This window comes from Sinocyclocheilus anshuiensis, unplaced genomic scaffold (genome assembly GCF_001515605.1).
Source record: "Sinocyclocheilus anshuiensis isolate Anshui unplaced genomic scaffold, SAMN03320099.WGS_v1.1 scaffold1099, whole genome shotgun sequence".
Taxonomy (NCBI): domain Eukaryota; kingdom Metazoa; phylum Chordata; class Actinopteri; order Cypriniformes; family Cyprinidae; genus Sinocyclocheilus; species Sinocyclocheilus anshuiensis.
The window spans coordinates 295,946-309,186 of NW_015546105.1; the positions used below are offsets into that span (position 1 = coordinate 295,946).

General features: G+C 40.5%; 1 protein-coding gene across 2 annotated transcripts in view; it reads left to right on the forward strand.

Annotated features, from left to right (window-relative positions):
- The window catches only part of LOC107700606 (serine/threonine-protein kinase 33-like), a 30,636-nt gene extending 19,299 nt beyond the window's left edge, over nucleotides 1-11,337 (forward strand). Inside the window, exons 2-13 of one of the 2 annotated variants that reach the window (XM_016502331.1) lie at nucleotides 1,712-1,828; nucleotides 4,663-4,776; nucleotides 4,888-4,992; nucleotides 5,181-5,319; nucleotides 6,265-6,350; nucleotides 7,129-7,216; nucleotides 7,485-7,560; nucleotides 7,669-7,781; nucleotides 7,867-7,952; nucleotides 8,100-8,342; nucleotides 9,972-10,070; nucleotides 10,313-11,337. In XM_016502331.1, the coding sequence (XP_016357817.1) occupies nucleotides 1,712-1,828; nucleotides 4,663-4,776; nucleotides 4,888-4,992; nucleotides 5,181-5,319; nucleotides 6,265-6,350; nucleotides 7,129-7,216; nucleotides 7,485-7,560; nucleotides 7,669-7,781; nucleotides 7,867-7,952; nucleotides 8,100-8,342; nucleotides 9,972-10,070; nucleotides 10,313-10,531 (1,485 nt within the window). In that variant the 3' untranslated portion in view covers nucleotides 10,532-11,337. Of the gene's footprint in view, nucleotides 1-1,711; nucleotides 1,829-4,467; nucleotides 4,777-4,887; nucleotides 4,993-5,180; nucleotides 5,320-6,264; nucleotides 6,351-7,128; nucleotides 7,217-7,484; nucleotides 7,561-7,668; nucleotides 7,782-7,866; nucleotides 7,953-8,099; nucleotides 8,343-9,971; nucleotides 10,071-10,312 lie in introns of those variants that run through there. The other variant, XM_016502330.1, reaches the window with a different exon arrangement.
- The last annotated feature ends 1,904 nt before the right edge of the window (nucleotides 11,338-13,241 follow it).

The window sequence follows — 13,241 nt, forward strand, 5'->3', positions numbered from 1 at the left end:
TTGTATTACTTGTAATTTGTTCATTTGTTCTTATTTACTGGCTGTCACTTGTCTTTAATAATGTTTAAACTTTATATTTATGTTTATTTTTGGCTAGTAATTTTTGCTGTGGTATCGAAATTGAAATAGAGAATTGTAAAATTGAATTGGTATCTAAAATATTGGTGTCATATAAGCTTATTTATTAGAATACAAGATAACAGATCAAAAACAATGATAACAGCAACTATTTTATTTTTTGTGGAAGGGCCAGTGAAAATGTTGGCAGGGCAAGTAAAAATTTGAACCACTGGCCCGATCGGGTAGAAAAAATCCTTAGCGTTGATCCCTGAACTTTAATGTTAATCAATAGGTATTCAGCGTTAAGCATAAGGAGAGTGCTTTCAATGTACTGTTCTGCCCTCTGATCTTAGCACTTTGGAAATAGGGGTTTTGTCATTTATGGATGAATTTTGGTTTGGCTCCCTCATATCTGAGTTTTGCAGTTTTACCCGATTTAAACCAGTGAAATGCTGATGCACCTTTTCATAAATGCCACTCAGTTTTTGAAGTTTAAGAGCTTTTTTGAAGAGGACTTCACAGTTCCTCTCTACTAACAAAGCACTGGTTCAGCAACATTTTATCATTCACCTCAGAACCATCTCTTTTACACATTCTCTTGCAATTGCAAAAGCCAATGCTGCAAAAAGTTGCAGCTTCTCAGTTCATATGTCTCTATGCTGTGATCATTTTTCCCCATTTCCTAAGCCTGTTTAGAGGGAACCCCATTGTGTTACACTTTGACCTCTGCTACTCTTATCACATACTGTAACTAATTGAGCTGATCGGAGTTTTCAGAATGTCACAATCAATTTGTTTAGCAGATAGATGGTCAGTAATAAGAGAGGCAGTGCTGTTATAAGAGGACCTGTCAGCGAGACTTGATAATGCCACTGAGAGAGGAGAGGTTAAAGACACTGCTTCCTCATTAATATTTAATCTATTGTCTGTGTGGCGGATCCACTTCGCCGCTTCCACTCATCACACCATAATTGCTTTACATTTAATTTGGCTCTAGAGCATGGTTTTAAGCTGAGTAAATTGTACTTAATGTTAGTGTGGAGTTAGTTTAGGCACTTTCTTTTAAAGTGAGAAGTGAATTGGAGAGCGACAGTTGAAGCCTAGCTAATAAAGGGTTACGGTTTAGACATTAGACTCCTAGATGCATGAACACGATGACAGACACTTACTCCTGCCTGAATATTTAATGAGATATCTTATTTGAAACTTTACAATACATTGTGTAATATACAAGATTTTGAGAGACTAGTCATTGTTCACTAATAATTGCATATAAGAACACATAAAAGTTTCTACATTCAGAAAAGTTTACACAAGTTAACCTATTCTAATGTTGATGATTCTACATGAGGAAGTCCTTGTCATATTAGGGCTTTTCATACAAGCTCTACTGTGCAGACATTTGTCAATCTTTGGAATCTTTTTTTTTTTTAAGACTTTTATTTTTTGTGTGATTTATTGATGGATCATTATTTTGGCATTAAAAAAAATTCACAGTTTTCGTGCCAAAATACGGGTGCATGCACAGTTAGTGATTGATACCCCAGTGTCGTTAATTCTATGATCTCTTTTTGTGAGGGTTTCCATGTTTGCAATTATGTTGTTGCTCTATATGTGTGAATTACTAAAAATGTATTTATCTCACCCTTAGATGACACATACAAATGTTTCTGGAGCAGAAAAGAAAATGCCATCTCAATGGACTCGCACAAACAGTGCAGAGAAGAAAGTGCCCCACACTCGCATTGAGGATGAATCCGACATACAGGTAGAGTCCATATTGATCTACATGCAGTGCATGCTAAATTCCATATGAACATTCCCAACCAATTTTCCCTTGAATTTTTGTTCTTGCTGCGCCGAAGACATTATTTTGTTAGCCATCAGAAGGCTATGTAAGGATGGCTTCCCTACGGTGGTTCAGGCTGTAGGATTGCCGAATGACTAAAGAAACGTTATCAGCACGATGGTATAAAACTGTACATTTCTAGTCTATTACCACCCACTGCCACTTATACCAACGACGGAAATAAGTGCAGTTAGAATAGCTAAATATGCGGGAGAGCGTTGCTATTGTGTGACTATATTGTATTGCAATAGGTAGCACTTCAATATTAATGTTAAATCAAAAATAGTTAGCACATAATTTATAATTGAAATGGTTTAATAACAGAATTTTGTTATGGTTACACTTGAATTGGTTACAAAATAGATGAAGGATGGTAAAATATAAACAGTTAATTGTACCCAGCATGTATGAAAAATATTACCTGGGAGAGAAAGAGAGAGAGAGAGGGCAGAGCCCCAAGAAGTCTTTGATACATTTTGACTTTACAAAGTCCCCCCTTGGCACCATTGGCCACACCAAAAGAGGCAAAGGGTGACACAGTTCATGAAAACATGCTTTCTGTACTGTGCAGATGTCATCTTCAGTCTTCTGGTCCAGACTTGTTGCAGTTGCAGCTGGTCAGCCTTTGTTCTCCTTTCAGCCCTGTGTGAGAGATCTTCATCGAATGGTGTTGCACCCTTCATAGATATGCAAAACGCCCATTGAATACTTCACACCTCCACAAGAACAGGCACTGAACATGGTAGAATCCGCTTGTCCCTCTTTCTGAGGCAGGACACAGGATGTGAACTTATGCAGCAGGAATCCTGTGATTTCAAAAGAGCATATGGCACAACAAACAGCAAAAGTATACATGGCATTTGTCATTGGTCAGAGGTTTGATGTGGTCAGATTGAATTTGTCTCTGGCAAAAAGCCCTTAAATCTATGCACTTAAAAAGATGGTCAAGGTGAGAACAAAAGATGATCTGAAAAGCTCTTACACTGTTTTTGGAAACATTAAAATAAATTGCATTATACTAAAATCAACAATTGCTGGTTTTAACACCCCCCTTCATCAATAAGAGTATAAGCAAAATACAGAAATTCAAATGTCCAAAAACAATCATTGTTTCAACTAAAATGGACAGCATACAAATAAACAGAAATCAAATTAGTTACATGATATATCAATGAAAATATTTGTACTTAGGTAAAAGTGAGAAATACTAATTTACATTTGAAACTTGGTGAGATGATAGCTAAGTAATTAGATAAACCCAAAGAAACCAAAACAAACAAGAATTGGATGAAATTCACAATTATAATACAGTCCAGATGTATAGACTTAACATTATATGAGGCAGTATCAGACAGATGTAGATTTGACTCTGTGTGTGAAGATCAAATGGTAGTATATGTGTCTGCATTTAGCTGTGGCTATGTGTCAGTGTAATCATGCTCCAAACAAAGGCAAGGAAGTTTTACAATTGTGATGCAAATTTGGTCCTGTTGTAACAGGGAGCCAGCCTGAGAATGTGAGTATGAGGTGTGATCTGGCTCAAAATGCTTCCATACCAATGTTTTTTGTTAAGGAGCATGATAAAGTGCAAAGTTCAGAGCTGAATCCTGTTGTGAGGAAAGCATTTTCATTGTTAAGACAATTGTGAATCACACTGTGGCCACATGGCGATTCTATGCTCCTGTACATGGCTTAACTGCAGCCATATGGAAAATAGCAGAGTATACCACTAAGGAGACAAACAAATTCAACATAGACACACATACAACTTGAAATTGCTATGCAATTCCAGTAGTACAGTTATTCCAATTTTACACAAGACACATAGTCTAGAATGCTCAGCATCTACAACCTTAAACCTAAGTGTTTCACACACTTACAGTAACGCAGTTCCATAAAGCAAACAATACGTCACTGTCAGAAATGTTCCCTTCCATGCCTGATGAGATGAGTCTGAATGTTCTTGAAGTGTACAGTAATGGGACAATTGAAGCTAATTACAACCTTCTAATTTCTATACCATGCAAAATGGAGAATGAAAACATACTTACCTACTCCGTGGTCAGAAGGCCAGCTTTAATCAATTCACAAGATCAACTGTGAAAAAATCCTCATTCTGATGACTGACCAAAGTAAATTTCAGAAAACTCACTGCAAGGGATCCCGGGTTTCGGCACCATCATAGGTTTGGGACAGGAAAGCAGAAGTCTTTGATACATTTTAACTTTACAGCTATGGCTTCAAATTAGTGGCAAAAGGCCATTTCTATCTTACACCAGAGCCATGGCCTTGCTTGCCCTAGCGTGACCTCCCTCCAATCTGGTAGCGCCCTCATCAGGCCTGGAGGGAAATTACACCTCTTTATGCTGTTGATTGCCCTCGCCCTCTCAAGAGGTTTCTGACTGCTGTCTTTGCCAAATCCGCAGCAGGCAGTGCTCAGCCTTGCATGTGCAGAGATAATGATCAAGTTAATTAGACCTGAGATTGAATGAACTGCAGCAGCAACTTAATCATTTGTAACTTGATTAGAAATACTATATTCTCCCAAACTCCAGAGACTGGCAAACTTGAAAATGAAGTTCCACTTTAAGGATTCAGGTCTCAACTTAATGGAGTATAGAGAAGCTGAAAAACAAACCCACCCTCGTTCTGACCCCATTAGTCAGAGCTGGAGCATTGTTTACTGTCACTATAGGAGAAGGAGTGTGTATGTAATATTTCACATAATGCGGCCTCTTTATTTGGATACCCAGAAAATCTATTCCTTTGGGAGGAAATTAGGTCAAGGCAACTTTGGTGTCGTCTGCGAAGTCACTCACATTGAGACGCAGAGGAAGTGGGCAATTAAGAAGGTGAACAAAGAGAAGGTAAGTGTTTGGTGGTTATGTTTCACCTGTTGACAGAGGTGATTGATGGAGAGCCGCTCCCATGGTTGTCAAGGATGGGTCAAGTGTCACAAATGCTTTGTATCCATGCAGGCAGGTACTTCTGGTGTAAAACATCTGGAAAGAGAAGTGAACATCATGAAACAAGTGAAACATGAACATATTATACATCTGGAGGAAGTTTTTGAGACGCCAAAGGTGAGAGCAAAAACATGATCTACTCTGTTTCACACTCCTCTTTCCTTTAAAGTTCACTCAGCTGTGCTATTGTGAACCGAATCATACTACTGTGTATGCAGCTGGATTGTGTTTGACAGCGGTTTCTCGTTTGATGTCAGAAATGAGAAATGTACATACAGTATGTATGTTTGTGTGCCATTCTCTAGAGGATGTACCTCGTGACTGAGCTTTGTGAAGGAGGCGATCTAAAGGATCTCCTGCAGAAGAACAAGCACTTCACTGAGGAGGAGACCAGACACATCATCAAAAGCTTATCTGAAGCTATTGTTTATCTGCATAAAAAAGGTGACGCTTGCAAAACTCAATACACCTCCCATGACATTCATAAGCAGATGGTTCTTATGAGCCTATGGTTGATGGTTCCTTACCCTGAAAACATACTACATATTATATTCTTTTATTTCAGTGGCCTTACCTTTAGAGAAATGCATTAAATAAAAACCCTAAAGCTTGAAAAATTGCTCACATCTTTGTTGTCATATGCAATGGCTTTGATTCCTTTGTTCCCCCATCTGATATTCGCTCTGATGATTGCATCCACATTAAGTTTCTCTGTCATTACGGAGAATCGGGCTTGTTTTAATAATGAGATAATAATGAACAACTGTCAGACAAAATATCAGCCCATTTTAATTGAGTCTGAGGGGTTTATTTGAAGATTCTTGCCGTTTTTTTCTCTTTCTCTCTCCTTGTGAAATCTGAGGTTAGAGGTAATTTAGGACATTGCTTGGCAATACATGGGGCTAATGAGTCATTAACAACGAGCAGGGGAGGAATACTGATTAATAGGTGTGTTTTTCAACAGTCCCCGAGTGCTGGTGTGTCTCACGTCTAGAGGAGCTAATGATTCCACTTGCAATGTGTATACAGGACTAGAGTGTTTTATGAGACTGCAGTATATTAGCCTCACACGCTGATTATAATTTGATTATTTTCACATTTCTATTTAAGTGTGTACAGTTAACGTGTGAAGCAGTAATGAAGAATCATGATGTGTAGAATGGTAAAAAGAGGTGGGCCCCGTACTGTATGCTTGGTTCACATGAGAACTGATGGTATGAATCGCAATTTTAAGGGAACAGAGCAAACAAATTCACTAGAATTGGTCATTAAAGCATATTTAAAACTGTTACCATTCCAATGCGTTGCATTTTTGCCATGCTCTCATCTCTATGAATAAAACGATCCCACCATCTCTCCCTTGCTCTGTTTCTTCTTTCTCTCTCTCAGACATTGTTCATCGTGACCTCAAACTGGAAAACATTCTTGTGAAGAGTTTTCACCAAGGCAACGATAACGATTTGGTCAATATCAAGGTGAGAGAGACGGTAAAAACTTCTGCACAGGCATGTGGTATGGCATTCAAACGCGGTGGGACCTCTGGACATTCTCGTCTGTTGTTTAGTTCTCCCACTGTCCTCCTTGCCCAAACCTTTTAACTGCTTTTTAAATATTGTCTCATTACACCAGACCTCCTGCCTAACTCCTTTCATATCACATTCTCAAAGAAAATGAATCACAAGTGGCTTTTCTGAGACAAATTACCAGCCGGGGCACAGCGTGGAGCAGAATAGAGCGTTGACGGGAGCCGACTGAAGCCGCTACCTGGAGCGGAGGGTTGAATCAGGGCAGCGCTGTGTTATAAATCAGAGTAGAACAGGGGCCCAAAGACAGCGCTGTCCTGGCACTGTATTAAAAGCTTTTATCTGGCAGAAGGTGGTCATCTCTCCTGGATATTAATCCTGCTCTCCCCGACGCACCCATGAAACGATATACACTCCTCATATATATTATTCATATGGCTCAAGAGAGCATAGTCTGTGCGAGTGGGTGTACTGGCTGCTCTGTGGAAGTCTGTTTGGGCCGTAAATAGTTTAATTGAGATCTAGAAGTGAAAGCGAGAAAGATACAGTGATCAAGTGCAGCATGTCTGTAGTTCATTACTTTCAACATTCCAGTAGATCAGAATCTAATGATGAAAAATTTTATTAATTAAGAAGAGAAAGAAATGTTTTAGCGTGTCCTGTATGTGCTTTTGTTGAATATTGTTTGATTTTGAATAACATATCAAAGGCCTGTCCTGTCTCATCTCAGATCACAGATTTCGGACTCTCTGTGCAGAAGGGCGGTGTGGGCAGTGAAAACATGCTGCAGGCCACTTGCGGGACACCTATCTACATGGGTAATTCATACATTCAAACGCATACATTCACATGTTCCATTTACTTGTGATTTGATGAATTACTATGGGGGGTGTTTAATAAATTGAATGAAGGGCTGATTAAAATGAGCAGTAAAGAGGAGATGACCTAATTTAAGTGATGTGAAGCTGGATAATATTCGAGAAGGAGTAGAGGCTGAAAGCTGTCAATGGCGTCACGCATCAGATATCACACATTACTCCGGCCTCAAACATCTTCCATTATTGACACATGGACTTACTCTTTCAGCGCCTGAGGTGGTTAATGGTCACCAGTACAGCCAACAGTGTGATTTGTGGAGCATTGGCGTCATCATGTACATGCTGTAAGAAGATCTCCCATGTTGTTTTCCATCCTATGCCCACACACAGACTCACATTGCTGATTTACACTTTGTGTGTATGTATGTGTTGTGTTTGTAATTCTTTTTCAGACTGGGTGGAGAGCCTCCTTTCATTTCCAGCTCCAAGGAAAGGCTTTCTGAGATGATTATGAAAGGAGAGCTCACTTTTTCTGGCCCTGTGTGGCACACCATTAGTGATGCAGGTTAGAACTGCCTCTGATGCCCACACCGTTCCATTATGATTGCAGTTCAGCCAGTGTAGTAACTATTTTATGTTTTGTCTTGCAGCCAAAACTGTAATACGGTGTTTGTTGAAAGTTGACCCAGCTCATCGCATCACAGCCAATGAGCTGCTAGATAACCCTTGGATTTCGGTAAGAGAACTCAATTACTCTTAAAATGAGGTCATGAATATTATAGATTCAGAAATCAGCTAATTAGCACTCTTCAATTTGATGGATGACTAAATGTGCAACCTGCCAGAAAGAAAGACCTGAAAGAAAGAAAATCTGTGTTCACAGGGGGACACCTCCACCGCTGTTACACGTACAAATGTCTTAGAGATGATGCGTCAGTTCCGGAATGCTCCAGAGGATGAAGAGGGTGTGGAGATGAGTGAGGGACTGCAAAACCTCTCTCTTACTTCCTCTCAGGACAAAGGGTCTGGGCCGAGAACATCTCAAGAACTCTCAGTAACCCCAGCACCTCCTGAGGATGTCAGAGATATCAGCAGTAGCAGCCAACACTCCACCCAAAACAAGAAGGTAAAAAAAAAACAATACCGTTCATTCAAATACAAAAGTGAAGCAAATACAAAAAAAGCATTCTGTTGTTCATTGTACGGTATTATGAAAGACAAGTCAGATCAAATTTTCAAGAGCAGTCTGGACGAATCTCAATCCTTCATCACAGCCATAGGAATGGAAGTCCTTTTTTAGTTCTAAAATAATAAATGCTTTGATGCAAATCATCTGCTCACCATTTAATGTGTATATCACTGCACCCACTGAGAATTCTGTTATTGTTTACTTGTTAGAGACAATTCAATATCTAGTTAAAGGATACCACTTAAAGCGGGAATTAAAAATAATCCAAAATCAATATTTGAGCAAGTGCATAACCAGCCAGTGTTCAAAACTATCGCCTTACTTTAGCCTGTTTCACAACGGTTATCTTATAATAATGTTTTCTAATTTGAGTGGTACGGGTAGGTTTTCGTGGGAAATTCGAGCATGCTGCTGCGTCATTACGTCACGTCTTTAAACATAAAGAAGTTGTCCCGGCTACTAGACTATCACACGTGAGGATTCTGCAGGTAGCGGATCGTTTATAGCCTTTTCTCGCAGCAGCTGGAATAATTAAATTATAATTTAGATTAAATCACCACTGGTAGCGCGATTTATTGTAATGCTTTTTCCTCAGTTGGTCAGAACAAACGTGGCAGACTTGCTACTTATTTGTTCAATGACAATATACGGTGAAAATTCTTATTTGGGTCATATATTCCAAGACGTAGGCTAGAATCTGTGATTGCTAGGTACAGTAAATATCCACACCGGTGCGGTGACTGAGTGCCACATACTCCTCAAAACATTAGATTCATCCGCACTGGAGCCGTGCCGGCGCTCAACCCACGCAAGCTAGATAATTCCGCAAACAGCTGCAATTGCAGGTTTTCAAACAGAGATGGCGACAAAGAGGCAAAACTTACGGACTTCAGCTTTAATGAACTTAATAGAATGTATTTTTAATGAATGTTTGTGTCATTACATTTACATTTAGCAGATGCTAAATATCCAAAGCGACTTACAAAAGAGGAACATAAGCAATTTGTTACAGAGCCATGAACAATATTCATAGTATGCAATGCCAGGATTATTAGAAAGCTACATTAGGGAAAAAAAAGGTAGAGCAGATGTGAAATGCAGAGAAGAAAAAAAGAGGATTTCTTTTTAAATAAATTATTCTTACTAATTTTATTATGAGGTGGACATTTTACAAAAGCACTAAGGCTGTACTATATTGTGAAAATATTCACAGCTAATATATAATATTTGTATAATGACATCATTTAGCTGAGACAATATTCACAAGACAACAGTTTTTATTTTTAGTTCAGTTTTTAGCCTGAATTGAGGTAAAGAAACAAAGCTTATGGTGTCATTTTTGTCAGATTTTCTTGGGGAGCTGACATTTTGTTTTATTGTAACCATGGCTAACATTTAGCAAGCAGTTTTGTGGTGTTGGGTATATGCCTATTTAAGCAGATAGGAGCTGCACTTGCATGACCAGAAATTCTAATATTGCTGACATGTGGACTGACTTGCTCAAACGGCTTTGAAGGTCTCTCAAACCCTCTTGGGTTTCATGTGTTATATATTTCATTCCTATAGCCTCTGAAGAAAAAACTATCAGCGTCCTCCTCTAACGGTGTTAAGAAGAGTGCGTTTAGTGCAAAGGCCTGCAGCACTGTCAATACATCCACTGCACAGGTCAGTCATTCATTTGATTGAGCTTCGAATTGGTTTGCATTTGATTTTCTTAAATATTTGTGGTTATTCAAAAGGAGATATTTTGTCTCCCAAAAGGTATGTGAAAGAAATCCTGGCTATTTCATAGTTAACCTCCATGTTTTTTTTTGTTTTTTTTTTAAACTGGCTGTTCTCTGAACAGCCACTAGATGGTGCCAAAATAACCTTTTTGTGAGATGAATGAGAGTGTCTTATCTCCGCAGTCCCACACAGGTAACAAACCCCCTGCTCAGCCAAGCGCAACAAGCTACAGCAAGGCCTCCTCCATCTCAGGATCCTGTCTCAAACCATCATCAACAGAAGCAGTCTCTGCAGCATCCAACTCAAGCAGGCACGAAAGCTTGTCCCCACGACCCTACACCACTTCCATCCACCGTTCCACCAATCCAGCCATTGGCTTCCGGGCTAAAAAACACAGCTAGACCTCGGCGGTGAGACTGCTTGAGTAGTTGCTTTCAGTGCCAAAGGTGAGGAATTCCAAGGGGTCACTGCTACGTGGTGGGCCCGCTGGATACACGAATGACTCTTTAAGCCAGAACAGTTTTACAGTGAAGCTGAAGTAAAACTGTACTTCCTCCAATGTGAATGTGTTTTTTGAGGGTGAGCTACTAGATATTTTGGGGGTAAGTTGCTGCATTATTTTTTGGACCTGAAACAGATGAACTCATCGTGCCTATTCATGGCATCTAACATAAGGTGCATAAGTCATCTTTGCACATTGAAATGCTATTAGCTAATAAATTCTCTAGAGAAAAAAGTATGTTTCATCATGAAGGACTGTGAAGAATGTATTGACTATAACAGGGTTTAATAGCTTTTGCTCTGTGCTTTGCAATGGTAAATAGGCAATAACAGAGTCATTTGATGCAATATTGAAACACAACATAGTATATACCACTTTCGACTAAAGCAAATGCCACAACAGTACGTGTAAAAACTATCCTGATGGACTTTAGGTTTTCTGTCTATTCATTTTACGAATGTCTGCTGTTTCCTCTGCAGTTGTGCTAATCACACTGGTCATCTTTTGCCAAATAACATCAGGTAGCTGTTGTATGTGAATAGTTCTTTTTTGTTAGCCATTAAAAAGAAGCCATCCAAAAGCTTTTTGTCTTGATTTTCAGTGACTCTTGTATACAATATATGTGACCCATTAATTCCCAATACATTTTTTCTTACCAATGTTAGATGTGCAGAACGCTTGCATCACAAATAAATAAGTCAGGGGGCGAGGGGATTTAATGTTAGCCATATTCTATAACTGTGAGCGGTGGGGCGCCAAGTGGTTAGACACCATGAAGAGAGCAGGATTGGGAGTCAAAGTGCAGGGTCTCTAATCTTGTTGAGAGCAGCAGGGTATACTGTGAGTACTGCAGCACTCCAGCAGTGGTCTCTCTGTTGAAGAGAGAATAATCCCCAAGATGGATACAATATTAAAATAGTCAAGCAGAACTCACACAGACTGTATTACAATCCTCCTATTTGCATGTGGATGTGTGTTTGTGTTCATGGGGATTTCAGGGAGAATTTTGAAGGCCCCATCCGTTTAACCCTCTTGAATGAATTATTACTTGTGCACTCATTTATCTTTTTAATTTTAATTTTATCATTTTATAGTAAAAGAAGTAGTGATTGACTGCATTAATGTACAACTAGGTGCAACAAGGTAAAAACAAGGAAAGGCTTGTTTTATTATGAATATTGTCCAAAGGGCCTTGTTAGGAATGAGGCCTTGAGTGTGTTGTTGCTTTTATAAGGTCAGTACATAATTTGTGCATCAATGTTTATTTTCATAAATATTTTTTATTATGCACATTCATGAAGTGCCATGTGCTAGAAGATCTAACAGAGCTTTGCTATGAAACTAAAACAATGATCCACTATGGTAGCTGTGTATATAACTGTCACGAATCAGGCCTCTGTGGCTCTCTCCGACGGCCTCCGGAGGGCACCCTCTCCCGAGTACTAACGTCCATGGACTACATTTCCCATACACCCCGTACCTGGGACTGATTACTGGCACAGGTGTTTCCCCTTAGCTTCCCTATTTAAGCAGCTCCCAGACTCAGTGTCTGCGAAGTCTTGTATTGCCCCGGCTACATTTCTGAGCGTTTATCCCCTGTCTTGTCATCTCTTGTGTATTACCTCAGACTGTTCTTACTAGTGTGATTCTCTGCCGCCTGCCCCGACCCTCGCTCTGCTACTGTTTATTCTCCTGGATTATCACTGCTGTTCGTGACGCTGCCTGTTTACTCTGCCTTTGATTCTCAATAAAGCTGCAAATGGATCTGCACGCCTCTGACTTTCCGTTACAGAAGACTTCGCCACACACGGAACCAGCAGCGATCTATCAGCTAACAACCGAGGTTTCTGCCCAGGCCTCCATGTTAGCGGCTCATCAACAACAGCTGCAACGACTCACCTCGCTCACGGAGGAGATGGTGAGGACACTACAAGGCCTGCGCGTCACCATGCCTGAGCCTAGCATTCCTCCATCCGTTCTGTCACAAACGGTTTCCAGTCCCAGTCACTCGTCGACCAGCCCACGTCTGGCTTTCCCCGAGAAGTTTGACGGCTCACCGGAAAGATGTAAGGGCTTTCTATTACAATGCTCCATGTTTGTAAATCAACAACCGCAGTTCTACCCCACCGACGATAGTCGGGTTTCATTTGTGTGCTCTCTGTTAACTGGACGAGCGCTGGACTGGGCCACTGCTGCTTGGGAAGGGAGACGGCTGTCATTCCCATCATTTGACTGTTTCCTGAGACGTTTCCGCGAGGTTTTCGAGCATTCAGCGGGCGGAAAGGAGCCGGGCGAACAGTTACTCGCTCTGCGACAGGGACGAAGCACGGCGGCGGATTATGCTCTCTCATTCCACACTCTCGCAGCACAGTCAGGATGGGAGGACGAACCACTTAAACTGCTGTATCGCAAGGGACTCGCGGTCGAGTTACAGTCAGAGCTTGCCTGCCGTGATGAGGGGAGGACCCTCGAACAGTTCATTGAGCTCTCCATCCGCATTGATAATCTAATGCGGGCACGACGTGCTCCTCGCCAATTACCTGTGTATCCTCCAGCGGCCACAGCTTCCGTTGAATCGGAACCCATGCAGATTGGTTTCACTCGCCTCA